General features: G+C 43.7%; 1 protein-coding gene across 8 annotated transcripts in view; it reads left to right on the top strand.

Moving 5' to 3' along the window:
* Positions 1–439: 439 nt before the first annotated feature.
* The window catches only part of NRG3 (neuregulin 3), a 426,542-nt gene continuing 412,390 nt past the window's right edge, over positions 440–14,591 (top strand). For 3 of the 8 annotated variants that reach the window (XM_072870987.1, XM_072870986.1, XM_072870985.1), the window contains exon 1: positions 444–2,182. In XM_072870987.1, coding sequence (XP_072727088.1) covers positions 1,483–2,182 — 700 coding nt within the window. In that variant the 5' untranslated portion in view covers positions 444–1,482. Of the gene's footprint in view, positions 2,183–14,591 lie in introns of all 8 variants that reach the window. The other 5 variants (XM_072870988.1, XM_072870989.1, XM_072870984.1 and 2 more) reach the window with 3 other exon arrangements.

The following is a 14,591-nucleotide window of genomic DNA, read 5'->3' as shown; positions in this document are numbered from 1 at the left end:
CCTGAGGGCTGCAGCCTCGATACGTGCCTGTGCCATCAGTTGCCCCCCGGCTGCTGAAAAGCACCATCCTTTTGTTGCAGTGGTTTTTGTTTACCTTTAGGGAATCCCTTTTAGGAACAACACCAAAATGCTGCTTATTGTTAGTTATCGGATAGCATCAGCGTCGGAAAACACCACGTCCTGAGCCCTGGTCTTTCGCTGGGAATCCTCTCTGAAGGTGTCTCCACCTCCCTCATGGACGCGCACACCCCTCGCCGCTCCCCCCCCCATGTCTTTTTTGACACAGAGCAGCAGCCTATTGGATTGCTACCACAGGATGGGTTCAGGCGCTCCCCCCCCCCGCCCCTTCTTTTTTCTTTTTCTTTCCGTTCCTTTCCTTTCCTTCCTTTCCTAGGCTCCGCTTGCCGGAGCATACACCCTCCCGAGGGGTTTGCCTGGATCATTTATTTATCTTGTGCGCATTAAGAAACCACCATTAGGCTTTGGTGGGAGGCGCCTTACTTTCTGCGCGCTAGCCTGCCTCCCTTGCGCTGCGATCGGAATACACAATTGAACAGAAGCTGCAAGCTTGGCAGGAGCTGCCTTCTGCGTGCCCATTTATTTGCCGGATCCGTATTTTTTTGCCGACTGGGCCACTGCCGCTCCCCCTCCAGGGCTTCACCTTAATTCTTTTCGTGTGTGGGGGATTTTTTTTTTTTTTGGGAACCCTCGCTGGAGTTTCGATGCCGGGCCGGACTTAGCGCGGGCGCGGAGGAGCTGCGCGGAGCCGTGCCTCCTGCCCGCGGGCCCCGCCCGCCGATCGGCCTCCCTGGCCCGGCGCCGGCCGCGGGTTGGCCGCGGGGCCGCGGAGTGGCGGGTGCACTGCGCCGCGCCGCCGCCTCCCCGCGGAGCAGCCGGGGGATGCTGCTGCGCCGCGGCCGGGCATAGGCAGGAGCCGAGCGGGCGGGGGAGGGAGCGAGGGAAGGACGGACGGACGGACGGAAAGAAAAGATAAGATAAGATCCCCCAGCCCAGAGGGGAGAGGAAAAAGAGGAGAGGCGAGAAGGAGCGCGAATGTGAAGGAATGTGCCTGCCCTACGCCGGAGCCGCACGCTTGGGATAAAAAAGAATAAATCGAGGAGGCTGATTCTTGCGACTTACTACCCGCAAAAAAACCAAAAAAAAAGAAAAGAAAAACCTGAGAGCGGAGGGAGAAGAAGGAGAGCGAAGAGCTGAAGCGGGCAGCGCAAGAGGAGGGCGCCCGGCGGATGGCGCGGCCGTCCCGCTGACTCCGCGGCCGCGGGAGGCTGCGCGGGGCGGCGCGGCGCGGGGCATGCCATGCCGGCGGCGTGACTGAGCGGGGCGCTCCCGCCGCCCGCTCCGCTGCGCCGCGCTCCCCTCCGCCCCGCTCCGCTCTCCTCCGCCCCCCTCCGCCGCATGCCGCCGGCAGCCGCGGCGCGCTGATGCCCCGGGGCCGCGGCGGCGCTGCGGACGGCCCCTAGGATGAGCGAGGGGGCTGCCGGCGCCGCGGCGCCCGGGGCGGCGGAGGCGGCAGCGGCGGCGGCGGGGGGCCCGGGCGGGGATGGGGCCGGGGGGCCGCCGCGGGAGCTGCGCTGCAGCGACTGCATCGTCTGGAACCGGCAGCAGACGTGGCTGTGCGTCGTGCCCCTCTTCATCGGCTTCATCGGCCTGGGGCTCAGCCTCATGCTGCTCAAGTGGATCGTGGTGGGCTCCGTCAAGGAGTACGTCCCCACCGAGCTGATGGACGCCAAGGGCGTGGGGCAGGACCCCTTCTTCCTCTCCAAGCCCACCGCCCCCCCCCGCGGCGCGGAGACCACCGCCGCCGCCACGCCGCGGCCGCCCAGCCGCGTCAGCCCCCGCCTCACCACGATGAGCCGGGCCCCCCCACGGCCCCCCGGCACCCGCGGACCGGCGCGGGGCGGCCCGCGGCCCACGGCGGCGCGGCACCCCGCCGCGCCCCACACGGCGCCGCCCGCCAGCGGCCCCCCCGGCACCGCCGCCCGCGGCGCCCGGCCGCCGCCCGCCGCCCCCAGCACCCCGCCGCTGCCCGCCTGGCCCACTGCGGCACACGCTACCTCCTCCTACAAGATCTACGTCCACGACTCGGCGCCGTCCTGGACCTTGTCTCCCTTCCAGGAGTCTACCACCACCACGCCGGAGGCCAGCACGACCCCCAAAATCCGTAAGTGAAGCCAGCCGCCCCGCGCCCTCGGGGCGCCCGCTCGCTCGCGTCTCCCCGTCAAAACCCGGTGCTGGCCGAGCGCCGGCGGGCTCGGGCCGGGGCGATGCCTCGGTCGGAGGCTGCCGCCGCGTCTCGGGGAGACGTGGGGCTCCCGTGCGGTTGCTGCCCTGAGGGAGGCCGGGGAGCTCCGAAGTTTGCGCTTCTTTTCTCCCTCCCCCGCTTGCGCCCCCCTCCCCCCCGGCACGTCCCCCGCTTGTGCGATGGGTGGCGAGGCGGGAGCAGCCATTTGAGGTGACTAGATTTCGCTGTGGTTTTTAGGAAAGATGCAGACCCCCCCTTTCCCCTCCCAGGCTGGTCTGCGGAAGGTGTTTAGGAGATGGTGGGAGGTGTCTGAGCGAGAGGGACGGGTGATGACCCCCCAGGCAGCGGCGGCTCCTAGAAGGGGCAGCGGGGAGAGTGGTCCTCGGGAGGTGCGGGGTGGGTTGTGCCTGTGCCTCCCTGCCGGTGAGGGAGTTCGGCTTTCCACACAGTCGTCTCCCGTGAAAGAGATGAGAGCGGGCTCCGGAAGGATGCTCCCTCCGTCCCAGTGCCCGGCTCCTGAAAGAGCCGCCGCCAGCTCCACCTGGAAGGAGCACGGGGCACCCCGCGAATATGCAGACGCAGCCCAACCCTTTCCCGGCTCCTGTGTGTAGCCACAGCACCGGCTTGCCGTAACTGGCTTTTTTTTTTTAAGCAGAGGAGGGGGCTAGTTGCCCGATTGATGCTCGGTGGCTGGCTCTTCCCACCCTCCCAGGCACAAACCTAAGGATTCGGGCTTAATCTGAAAATTCATTTGGTCTGGGTGCATCAACTTTCAGCTTCTCGTAAAGGTTATCTAGGACAAATGCAATCTGTGCCAAAAGAACTTCTGTGCGGTGCTATTTAGTGAAATGCTCAATTATACTGTATTACAGTCATCTTCTGCGTTTTCTTGGATGCAGTATAGGAAATGAGAAGCCATGTGTCCTCCATTAACTCTTAGTTGCTTCTGCTAGGAACGTCAATTCAATTGAATGCTACCACCTGAATTGCTTTTACAGCCCAGAGCTCCCCTTTTGCATGCTGATATATGGCTGTTCCGCTAGAGGATTTTGTTAGCAAGTCATCTGAACTTTATTTTGTCCATTAAATCTATTTGCTGATGAGCCCTGGGGCAGAGAGTATGTGCAGAGCGAACTGATCTTGTGAATTGACAAAATCGGGAGAAGAACGGCAAATTGGACGTGTATGTGTGGGTGGGTGGGTGTGCAGGTGGCGGATGTCTGGGAATGATTACGAATCAAACTATCACTAGATCAAAGAAGAGCAAAACAAGGCAGTAACTCGCTTCCCCAGTGTCTGCTACAGTAATTGGGAGAGAACCATCCCTTACAGGTGTGTCTGAGCCTGCTTGCTTTGTAGGTACAACCTAAGGAAGTCAGATGTTACCAGAAGGAAAATCTCTTGTGGAGCTGAACCCGCCCATTTCACTTGGGTGTAGGGAGCTGTATAGGGCACTTTTTAAAACCAAAACAGCAAAGGGAGCCTGGTTTTCAACCTTGTGTCTCTGTTTTCAAGCCTTGTGTGAACCAGCTATGTTACATGGTGTTTCAAACTGCCGTGACCTGCGTGTGTCTGAAATGCTGCCTGGGCTTGCCAGGTGGGATCTGTTGGGGTCTAGATGCTCCCTTGCAATCTCTTCCTTTCTCCTCTTTCTGGGTATGTAAGAGAAATCCACAGCAATTTCCGCCCCTCTGTTCTGTCTCCTTACAAGGTATAGAAGGCAAGAATATCCTGATTAATAAATAATGTTCAGCTGGCAGGACTCTCCTCCATGCAAGACACACAAAGGAAGAAGAAAACCCACAATCTTGAAATGTTCCTGGCAGCTGCAGAGTCTCGTAACTATTATTTGTTTTAGGGAGACTGCTAATACCTTTTACAGCAGGGTGTTTCCCCTCATTAAATACAGCTCGGTTATAGGATGAAATGCAAGAAGTGCAAATCCAGCAGAAATTGACCCTGTTTGGGCACATTGATAGCAGAGATTATCATTAATGGAAGATTAAATAGATTACATAAAAAAGGATTTGAATTTGTAGGGCATGTGGAAATTTTTTTTTAAGCCTACAGATGTACTTTCCTGATGCATATAAGCATCTCTGAGGATACATGTAAAATTCTCTGAGGCTGCAGTAGCCACTGGAGGGGAGAGGGAGAAGAAATGCAATCTTTCTGCCATGAACTGCTGACATGGTGTGACCCCAAAGCAAGTATCTGCATCTGCCACTAACAGCTTTTAGGAAGAAAGGGAATTTTTTAAAATAAATTCATTGTCATTTTCCAGGTTGAACTGCATGATCCTCCTGTGCCCGTTGCTCCAGCTGCTATTGAAATGAAAGTCATGGATCCCGTTGTACCATGTGAATACAAATCTGACATGACAAATCTGATGCCCTAGCTTTCAAAATAGTGCACACCTTTGCGTGATCCTCTGGCTTGGCAAGGCACATATGTGGGCAGGAGTCATAGGTTATTTAGCATTTCACAGCTTTTAAGAAAAGAAGGAGCTGTCTTTGTTTATAGTCGTTCATGTTGCAGTTTATTTAATTGTTTTAACATGTTAAAATGGGCTCAAAATATGACTTAGGAAAATGGAAGGCAAATCAGGAGTTATTTCTCCAGAAAACCGAATGCTTGCCCACCTGAAGTAAATGTTGGTAAAGCCTTTTCTCTGTGTGTGTATTCATCTGAGGAGATGTTGTGAAATCTCTCACTTTTTTGTGGGTGTGCATAATGACAATAATTCTTGGTTGTGTTTCACTCAAAGTCAAGCTAGCTGTTAGCTGTTTTGAAAGTTCTTGATGAAGATCCTTCAGGTTCTGACTAAGCAAAAGCCACTTACTCATCAAATCTCGCTCTGTGTCTTGTGCCTGCATGTGTTTGTCATGATCATGCACAGACTATGGCTTTTCATCATGAACCTCTTTATCCAGTGCTCAACATAAAACTCAATCATTGATTTAGAAAGACAGTCCAGCCTGTAGATCAGAAAAATCAACGAACTGATTGGAACACACCAGTGAGGTTTTATTTTTATCAAGCCATTGGTTTCATTTCTAAAGAGTCATGCCCTGATTTTTCCAATATGCATTTTTCATGGTATTCTGGGTTCTTCAGTAATGTTATTATCTTTAAATTGAGATACTGTACTTATAAGAATTCCTGTGTGAATTCAGCTATGAAATAGCGCTGTGGTTTCTCTTGTGTTCATATGACCAAAGACTAATGCAGAGAACTGAGGTCAGGCAGGTGGGGCTCAACTAATGCATAGTAACCAAGGAAAGAGATGTTACAGAACTCTTAATCGATACATCTTGTGGAGTCCAATTGTGACCAGTTTTTATGAGTCCAGACTGCAGCCTGAGTATACTTTGATTTCCTGCTAAAGATTTTCTGGTCCAGTCGTTTATCCTAGTCATATCTCTGTCTGTTGTTATGCACGGCATGGGTTCAAGTAACAAGCATCTGGCAGCTGAACTGTTACCAACACTGACATTTTGGTAAAAGCTGTTTGTTTTATTTTGCACTGACTCAAATATCTTTTTCACATTAAGGATGACACTTAGATGGAACTGCGGGGTTTTCACCAACTGGAGGGTGTTGTGGGAGGTGCCAAACCGTAGTAAAACCAGACCTACTCTTCCCAGAGCTCTAAAACGTTCAGCCAACAAATGACATGTATCTGTGAACACTTCGCATTATGATCGTGAGCTGTCATTGAAATTGAGAGGAGCACGCATGACTGTAAAGCACGTGCCTTTAGCATTGACTAAGATTCATGTCAGTTATTTATCAATTTGTAATGCATCAAAAGCTGTTGAATTGGAAAAAAATACTGAAGCGCACAACTGGGCGTTCTAAAAGCATTTGCTTCTTCCTCATTCCCACTTACTTTCTATTCACATACCATGAGTCAACGTACCACAGACGTGATTAGATTTGTGTTTCCCATCTTAAATACTTGTCAACAGGAAGGCTACTGTCAAGATAAAAATAATAAATACAGAATTGTAGTCACACCACTAAAGTGGAAGTTATTGTAATTTTATTTTATTTTTAATATTTTACAGTTATAACTCACTTCATCTGTTTCAATAACGTTGGATGACACTGGACTCAAGTTCCGTTTTCCATTTGTAATCCCCTTTATACTTAGGAACTAGCACAGTTTTCACTGAGTTCATAGGAAAGCGGAGCGTTTAAATAAAAGTCCCACTCGCAGATATGTACATTGATTCTGTTCAGATATATTTCCTCCATGTTCCTTTTATTGAAGTGTTCGTTGGAATCCCATGACCTAGGAGAGCTTTCACAGCACTGGTATGATGAGAGGAAGGGATATGGCTGAAATTACTCCATGCTGCCTTTTAACCCTGAAGAAAATTCTTTTGGGGGCTGTAAGGATTCTCATTACATTGATTTAACCTGTGATCACTGGCAAAAGCAAAGCCTTGCATTTTATTTGGCATATTTTTTAGCATCTATACAAGGACATTATGTGATATATTATATGTTGACAACGGAATACCATTATTAAATTAAAGTATTGATTTATTGCAAAGTATTATGCTAAAGTAATGTCAGTGGTTTGTCTAAACCCACAGAAAATGGAAATTAAAAATTAAAGCAAAAGACCTGTCTCTATCTACAGTATTGTGTCTAGTGTTGCAGTACATTTATCATCTGACTCTTTATCATCTCACTGCTCTGAAACCTCCTGCAAAGCCCAGTAAGTACGGATTGGTATGGATTTAGCTTTGACTTTATTTTTACGTTCTATAGCTCGTGTGGCTTTCAGGAAGTACCTAAAGCATACCAGTGTTTGGTTTTGATGATTTCTCCCATGACTTGTTTGGAGACAAACTGCACAAGGAAAGGTGCCTAGTAAAATTGTGTAGGACTACCTGGTCAGACATATAAATAAATAAATAAACCCCAGAGACTTCTGGATGTCTCTGAGCCTGGTGATTTCTTTTTGAGATTCTTTGTGGTTTGAACAAGTTTGCAATATTCCCATCTTAACTGCGCACGGGTGTGCGTGCGCATGCGCACACACGCCCAAAATACAAGCAGGTATTTGTGCATTTGCACAGCACCTGTTTTCGAGGAGGATTGGGACCTCAAAGCCTCTGGTGACTTGCGGACCAGTCTTTGCTAAGCAAGACAGCTACTGTGGCTGTGGTGCTTGCCCTTGCAGTGTAGTTCAGAAAAGAAACCCAGAGGTTTCATTGTAGCTGACTGGACTGAATGCCAAGTTAAAGTGCATCTTTTTTAATTTGAAAGTCTCTTTCGGGTTCTGCTGTGTGGAAGGGATTTTGTTGTCACTTACTATTAAGCATAGGTATGTTTTTTTGCATTACAAGAGTAGACAAAACAGTTAGGAAAAACAACAAGGCACTTCGTGTTATGGAGATGATTTCTTACTCTAAGGGACTTAGTTCTTGGATCCATATGGTGAGGGTTAGAAGTGTCCCTTAATAAGGCGGCTGTGCTCCAGATCAAAGCTGGGGCTGTGTTTTCTCATTGCTCAGAACTAAATTTCCAAGGCGGACAGCTTTTAAACCTGCTTTCATACTTTCACCTTCCCCTTCATACCTAAGCTCAAGCCACTCCACTGAGTAAAGTACGTCTTCGGTGGAGGAAAGTAGCTCCCTGTGAGGGCTGAGCAGATGGGCTTGCCAGGTGAGGGCACTTCTGACCAGGACAAGACAGAGGATGAGCATTCAAATGGCTTCTAGGTAACACATAGAGAAAGTAAATGCACATAGGTGGACAAGTTCTTTTTGACTGGATTTCTGGGGCCCCTTGGTAAAATGCATTCAATAGGAGAAAAATGAATAAAGCAGCCACGAAGAAAATTAAAATAGCAACTGCATTTATAAATTTCAGTGTCCTTTTCGCAGAAAAAATATCTAATTGGATCAACTCTTCCTGGTGAAATTTGGTGATATCAGGGAAGAATACATTTACTAAATGCTTATTGCTAACTATTTAAATGTTTGTTTCTGAAACTTTATCAATATGCTCAATATTACTCTAGTAATATTTAAAAATATAGATAAAATAAGTAAAACCTACAAAATCCTTCCAGTATTCCATCTTTTCTGTCCTCCAATGCCAGTATTTTGCATTTCCAAAGCTGTGTTTCTCATGTAGCATGTAAATAGAAGGATTCCATGACTTTCAGGTCTTTTTTACAACATATTACTCCTGATCTTTTTCTTTTTTTGTGGTGTAGTTCTGATGACTGCTGACTGTAGGAGACAAACTATTCAGCTTTAAAGATAATTCACTTCATATCATGTTTAGCAAGTGATTTATAAGTCCAAATTGATTTATATTTTTTTCCTCAGAGTAGTTTGATTTTTGTATTTCTGCAGGAATTAAACCTTTGGGAAAAGCTCAGGTAGAATGGGAGAGGCTTGCTGTCCAATAAAAACATAACTGGGTAAAAAGATAAAGTGAAACTTGGGTCTGAAATACCTGAAGAAATTCCTGCCTTAGTCCCTGTAAAATAAGCCCAACAGCTTGCAAAGTCTTCTCTTTTTGCTTTAGCAGCTCCTTTTTGTTTGTTACTTTTTGGTTTTATGGCTTTTCTTTTCCTTTTAAAATTTGACTTAATCTCTTGGCAATTCTAAGGGCCCTACAGTTGCGTCCCATCCCTCCTCCCCCCTTGTATTTTACGCTCATAGGGAAGGTGCACATTAGCAATGCAGATATACTGGCGATGTGGTAGGTGCTCTTTGTAGAAAAATGAATTAGTATTTTAATCTGTATGACAAGACCTTTCACTGAGGCATTTTGTAACTTTGTTAGCAAAGAATTGAGGAAAAAATATCCTGACAGTATTGTGTGTAGAAGTTGTGCTGAATTAAGTAGTTTAGAGTCTTTGGTTTTTATAATGAGATTGCTATATGGCCCAATTTTGCAAACATATAGGCACAATTTAGGCTGTGCGAGTGATGTCTTTTCTCTTTTGTAGCGTTGTGCATCTGCAGAATCGGGGTCAATTTATGTGAACATCTGTGTGATTAAATCTGTTTCTGTGTCTTAGATTGCAGTGTGGATGCTTACAAAACATGCCTGTGTAAATAAATGTACATCAGCTTTAAAGTGCTGCTTTTTAAAAGTTGTCAGCATTATTTAAATGTGCTTATTAGAACTGAGTTTCCATTAGTGCCTTTTCTTTTTTGTGTGTGTTTAGCACTACCATGAAAAATATACCATTATCCTGTTTATTCTTTGCCTGAAAAATGTTCTGTAGTAAAAACTTTGTGTTCTGGGGGACCGTAGCTGCTTAGCTGTAGACTGTCACAAGACATGTGGGTCACGAATTTTTTTTGCACATCATTTTTAAAAGATTTCCTTACCTGATTTTTAAATATTTTTTTTGGTATTATTCTGGAAACTGATACTTTTGTGTTTGTACAGCTGACACTGACTTTTTCCTGAAGCTTATAGATAGAAAATGTTTTCTAAAACATTAGAGATGGCAAGTTGTGTTTTAAGATTTAGTTATTTTCTGAAATCAAAATTATGAAATTATCCTCACATTGTTCATTTCACAGCATCATTACTGTTAAAGTTCAAGACTTTAGTTCAGCAGGAACTGAGCCTTGATTGCTGGTTGCTACCAGATAGAGGGGCTATAGCACTGTGTAACAGCAAACCATTAAATTAGTATTAATAGCAAATAGCCTCTTTTCCAGATCTGGTTATTCTCACTGATGGCAGAACTTGTAAGGCAAGCATTTGAGATAAGATGGGGTTATTCTCTTGGAAGGGCTTTGGTGATCTGTTTTTACTGCAGTGACAAGGGGTTTTTTCTGACGTGGTTGGCAAGGAAGGTAGAAAACATACAATCTAGCCTTGCAGTTGCTGTGCTGCTTCTAAATGTAATCAGGATTTTAACAAAAATGAAAAACTTTGATCAAAAAGTGTTGCTAACCTGCAAAATTGTGCTGCATTGTGCAATACTAATGTTTACTTATGTCTCCCAGTTTAATGCATAATAAAATAGCATTTCCAATAGTGTGATCAGAGTGGCTGAGAGTCGTAGCTAGCTAACCTCAGTGGCTGAGTAATACTGTTGAATGTTAAAAAAAGGTGTAGGGAATCTTTGTTTCCTCTCCTCCTGGTGAATTACAGTACAAGTGGTCAGAGGGTTATCATTAAAATAATACTAAGCTATCCCAGAAGTTTTGACTTGGGATTGATCATGTAATACTTGCTAAAAACAATCTATTAATTGTCTTCCAAAGGGGTGTGCTTTGTTAGTGTTTTTTTGAGTAGTGTTGTGTGGAGAGGAAATTAATTTTCTTGTTCAGTCAGTGAATTTACAAAAGAGAAGCAGGCTTTTTGTTTGAAACCTAGAGATAAGCTGCACTGAAATGGTATGGTGATTTTCCTGCCATTTAACAGTATCAAATATGAAGCCTTTGCACTGCTAGGGTTCAGTCGGCAGTGAGTTCAGGAACTTAGCTGAGGGGATTATTCTGATGAGTGTCAGTGCTCCTGATTTAGAAGGGTAGAGGTACTTTTATAATTATTTCATAAGTAGCTAAACCACATTAGTCTTTAGCCTGAAATCTGGCCCAGCTACATAAGGGTCATAGCATTAAAGTTCAATCCTCTCAGATTTTTTTTTTAATAACTAAAAAGCCAAAATGCCATGCATAAATACATACAGCATCGATTTTTTCCTTAAGCAGTTTGGGTTTCTTTTGCTTTTAGATTTCAATCTTTATTTTATAACTTATGTTGATAGTACATACCATACATTTCACAGGGTCAACATTCACAGGAGACTTTGAAAGTCATAGGATTTACAGTCCAAAGGCTCATTTCTCCTGGGAAAGGTGAACATTTGCCACTTGGTGACTACTGTCACCTTGCTTTAGAGAAGAAGGGTGGCAGACGGGCAGTGGAGATGACGGGGTGAGCTGTACCCATCCTACGCTTCTGCACAAGAAGCTCTTCAGCATGGTTCGGCTTGATCTGGGAAGACACAGCCTTTGCCTTGGCTCTGTCAGCATTAACTATCCTGCCTTGTTCTCTACAAAAGCACAGAGGGAAAGAAGTGTTTCTAATACCTTTTCATATCTGGAGAACGTTCATTACAGCGGCTTACTTAGTCCTAAATGAAAAACAAGAATAGTAATGTGATATTTCAAATTGGTTTTAGAAATATCTGCCTGCAATAGGGAATTCTTACAGGTTTTAGTTCTTGGATGGCTGGATTTCATCTGAATATATGAAGCTGAAATGTTAGTGTGTGATATGTTTAAGAGGGGAAGAAAGAAGAGTCTGATATTGTAATTGTTATTTTATAGGAGATTGAAGACATCACTTGCATCTACTGAATTTCAGTAATTGGGTACACTACAAGGCTTGATTATACCTTGTTTTTACATACATCTGAAAAGCTATCCTCTATTACCTTGGCAGATGTAGAGGATTTGTAGCCAGCCACAGCTTCACTGCTGTAAGGTGCATCTATAAATGTGAACATACACAGTTTGAGGAGCTAGTCCGCAATGAGTAACGGCTCCTCATTCCCAGTTTGTTTACAGTGCATATTTTGGAAACATTTACAGGTATTTATTCAAGTTTGATAATAATTAAAATACATTTATCCCTGATTTTAACAGTGATTCTGGCTGGTGAGTGATGTACCTGTAGAAAATGAAGTGTATTGGACAGCCCTAAGCAAAAAGTCCTTACTGTAAAGAGGTTATTGTGGGTAGAGGCTTACAGTGAGGATGAGGTATGCTAGGTGATAAAAAGAATAATTCTTGTGAGATGTTTTATTTGCATACTGTGAGAATTTTGTCTGTTTAAAAGCAGTGTGGGTTTATTAGGGAGTTTATTTTTTTAACTGCTTTTCAGAAGATACTGTAAGATTATATCTAATTAATTAAATACATTACATTTGAATTATTTAATTAGAGATTATTTTTCAACCATCCCTTAACATTCTAACACTCTCTTAATGTTTTTTTCAGGTTTGTAATCCTATTTATTAGTGCAATCTATATGACAGCATAGACTCTTGGACTTTTTCCTTAACAAATACTACTTAAAAATAAATTTACTATATTTTGTGTAATGAAATAGAATTAGAATCTGAGGAACTCATCTCAGATGTAACTGAGTATTCAGTGGGAGCTGTAGACTGCTCTGCAGTTCTGTAAGAATCACAGCAAGAAGCAGGATAGACTACAGACAGGCACTAGACTGATTTTTTTTTTTTTTTTTTTTTTTTTTTACTTGAGAACTAATAATTAAAGCTTGTTAAGGAATTTAGAGTCCAAACATAATGAAGCTCTTCTAATTACCACCAGATTTTGGTCCAACTCTGCATTGGCAAAGAGGTAATTAAAAGCTTCTAAGTTCAGTTCAGCTCTGCATAAATGAAGGTTGGGATAATAAAAAACACATAAATAAAGGAAATAGGAGGATATTAGAATAAATATGTGATATGCAATTTCAGTAGTAGTTATGGAAAATAAGTTGATGTAAACAAACCCAAAACCCCAAATGTAGTATCAGAGATTCAACATTATTTCATGTCTTTGTTAGTTACTTTGTATAACGATTTCCTACATTACAGAACAAAATAACTTTTCCTACTAGGTATTGGAAAAGCCTATCCCATAGTGCATAGATGGAGATAACTTTGTGTGAAGACAGTGCTCAGGCTTGAATAAACTTCTGTGCTGCACCATCGTCTTTGCAGCTCTGCCCTTTGTTGTTACAACTGAATGAAATTACCTTGACTTTCCACTTCCACCAGAAAAAGGGTAACTTTGGCGGTGTAGAGCTGTTATAATAGACAACTGCTATAGAATGACTTCATGTTCACAATTTCAGCTTGCTTATTAGTCTGCAGTTTGTCCCCAAAAGTTGTTCAAACCTCAATAAAAGTAACAGACCATAGATTATTGGTTACTGGGAGTTAGGAGACCAGGAGAGGTCACTTCTTTTCCTCAAGCTCAGGTTTTCTTATTTGTGGAATAAAGACATGGTGAAGAGGTACAGATGAGAAGTGAGAGGTGCATTGTAATGAATGTTCAAAAAATAGTAAGGAAATACACTTAACAAGTCTTATTTTAAATTTCAGAAGGTACCTGATATCCCTGATTGTGCCATTGGTTGTGTGTGTGATCATTTTCAATAATTTTCTGATAGTGAAATCTATTAGACTTTAGTATTAAAGATGAAGGGATGGAAGCTTTTATTTTTTTAGGTGATTTAAATGCATATCTCCAAATATAGCCAAGATATGTCCCTGAATAACAGGGTTGTATCTGATAGCAGGGCAGGGCTGTATGTGAGACAACCTAACAAGCCAGTTACTCTAGCTCATAATTCCTTATTTTTGTCCTGCAGTGAGTTGAATCAGGTTTGAAAGTGGGACACTCATTAGGCCAAAACCTGCCATTATAACAACCCCATTTAAATCTTTTTAGCTTAACTTTATAGTCAGTTGTCACCGGGAATTTTACTAACTACTATGTTTTATATTGCTGTCTTGTTATATTTTAGAACTGAAGTGTTGTTGTTGCCATATCTCACATCAAAAGGAAGAAACACTTTCAGTATGGTGTAGTCTTCTATAGATAGAGTCAAAATGCTCTCTGAGTAGGTGGGATCCTTAGCCAAATCCAAACCCGATGAGGTAAGTGAGAATAAGTGGGCTCTAGCTAACATTTAAACAGTTACAAAGGAGTAACTTGCTTAGCCTAGTCTGTTGTTCTGCATTTGCTCATAGTTGACTTTTATTAAATGTAGCTATGCTGATCTCTAAGAAAAAAACATCTGTTCTAATAGTAATAATGTATTTATTAGAGGGGATCTTGGGGAATGAGACAAGGTTTGTAAGAAAGGTATTCTAGTAGATAGACTAATACAATTGGAGAAAAATTGGCAAATGCTTTTTCTGTGCATCTTTGGTGAGGTCATGTAACTGTCTTCGCTTTCACTTTTCAACCTGCTTCAAATAGTAGGGTTCTACCATTAACAAAGTTTTAGGTATTTAAAATTAATTAGTTGACTGAAAATGTTTTTCATAACTTGAACTGATATGCTTAGCTTTGAAGTGTAAACAGCTAAGTGTAAATCTTGCTAAGTGTTGTCCTGTTTGCTTATTTATCCTGCTCTTAGGTTTGGGGTTTAAAAACAATGTCGGTATCAGAGGAACTTACTAAAAGTGGGTAAGAAGCTGTTTATCGTCTTAAAATTGTCGTATATTCAGATTGTTTTAGTAGTTTGGAGAAAGTTTTAGTATCATTAGTTATTACTGAAGATTAATATTGTGTTAACACCT

Source organism: Ciconia boyciana, chromosome 8, assembly GCF_034638445.1.
Source record: "Ciconia boyciana chromosome 8, ASM3463844v1, whole genome shotgun sequence".
NCBI lineage: Eukaryota > Metazoa > Chordata > Aves > Ciconiiformes > Ciconiidae > Ciconia > Ciconia boyciana.
The sequence above is the reverse complement of the archived record's forward strand: the minus strand, read 5'-3'. Positions and strand labels throughout refer to the sequence as shown.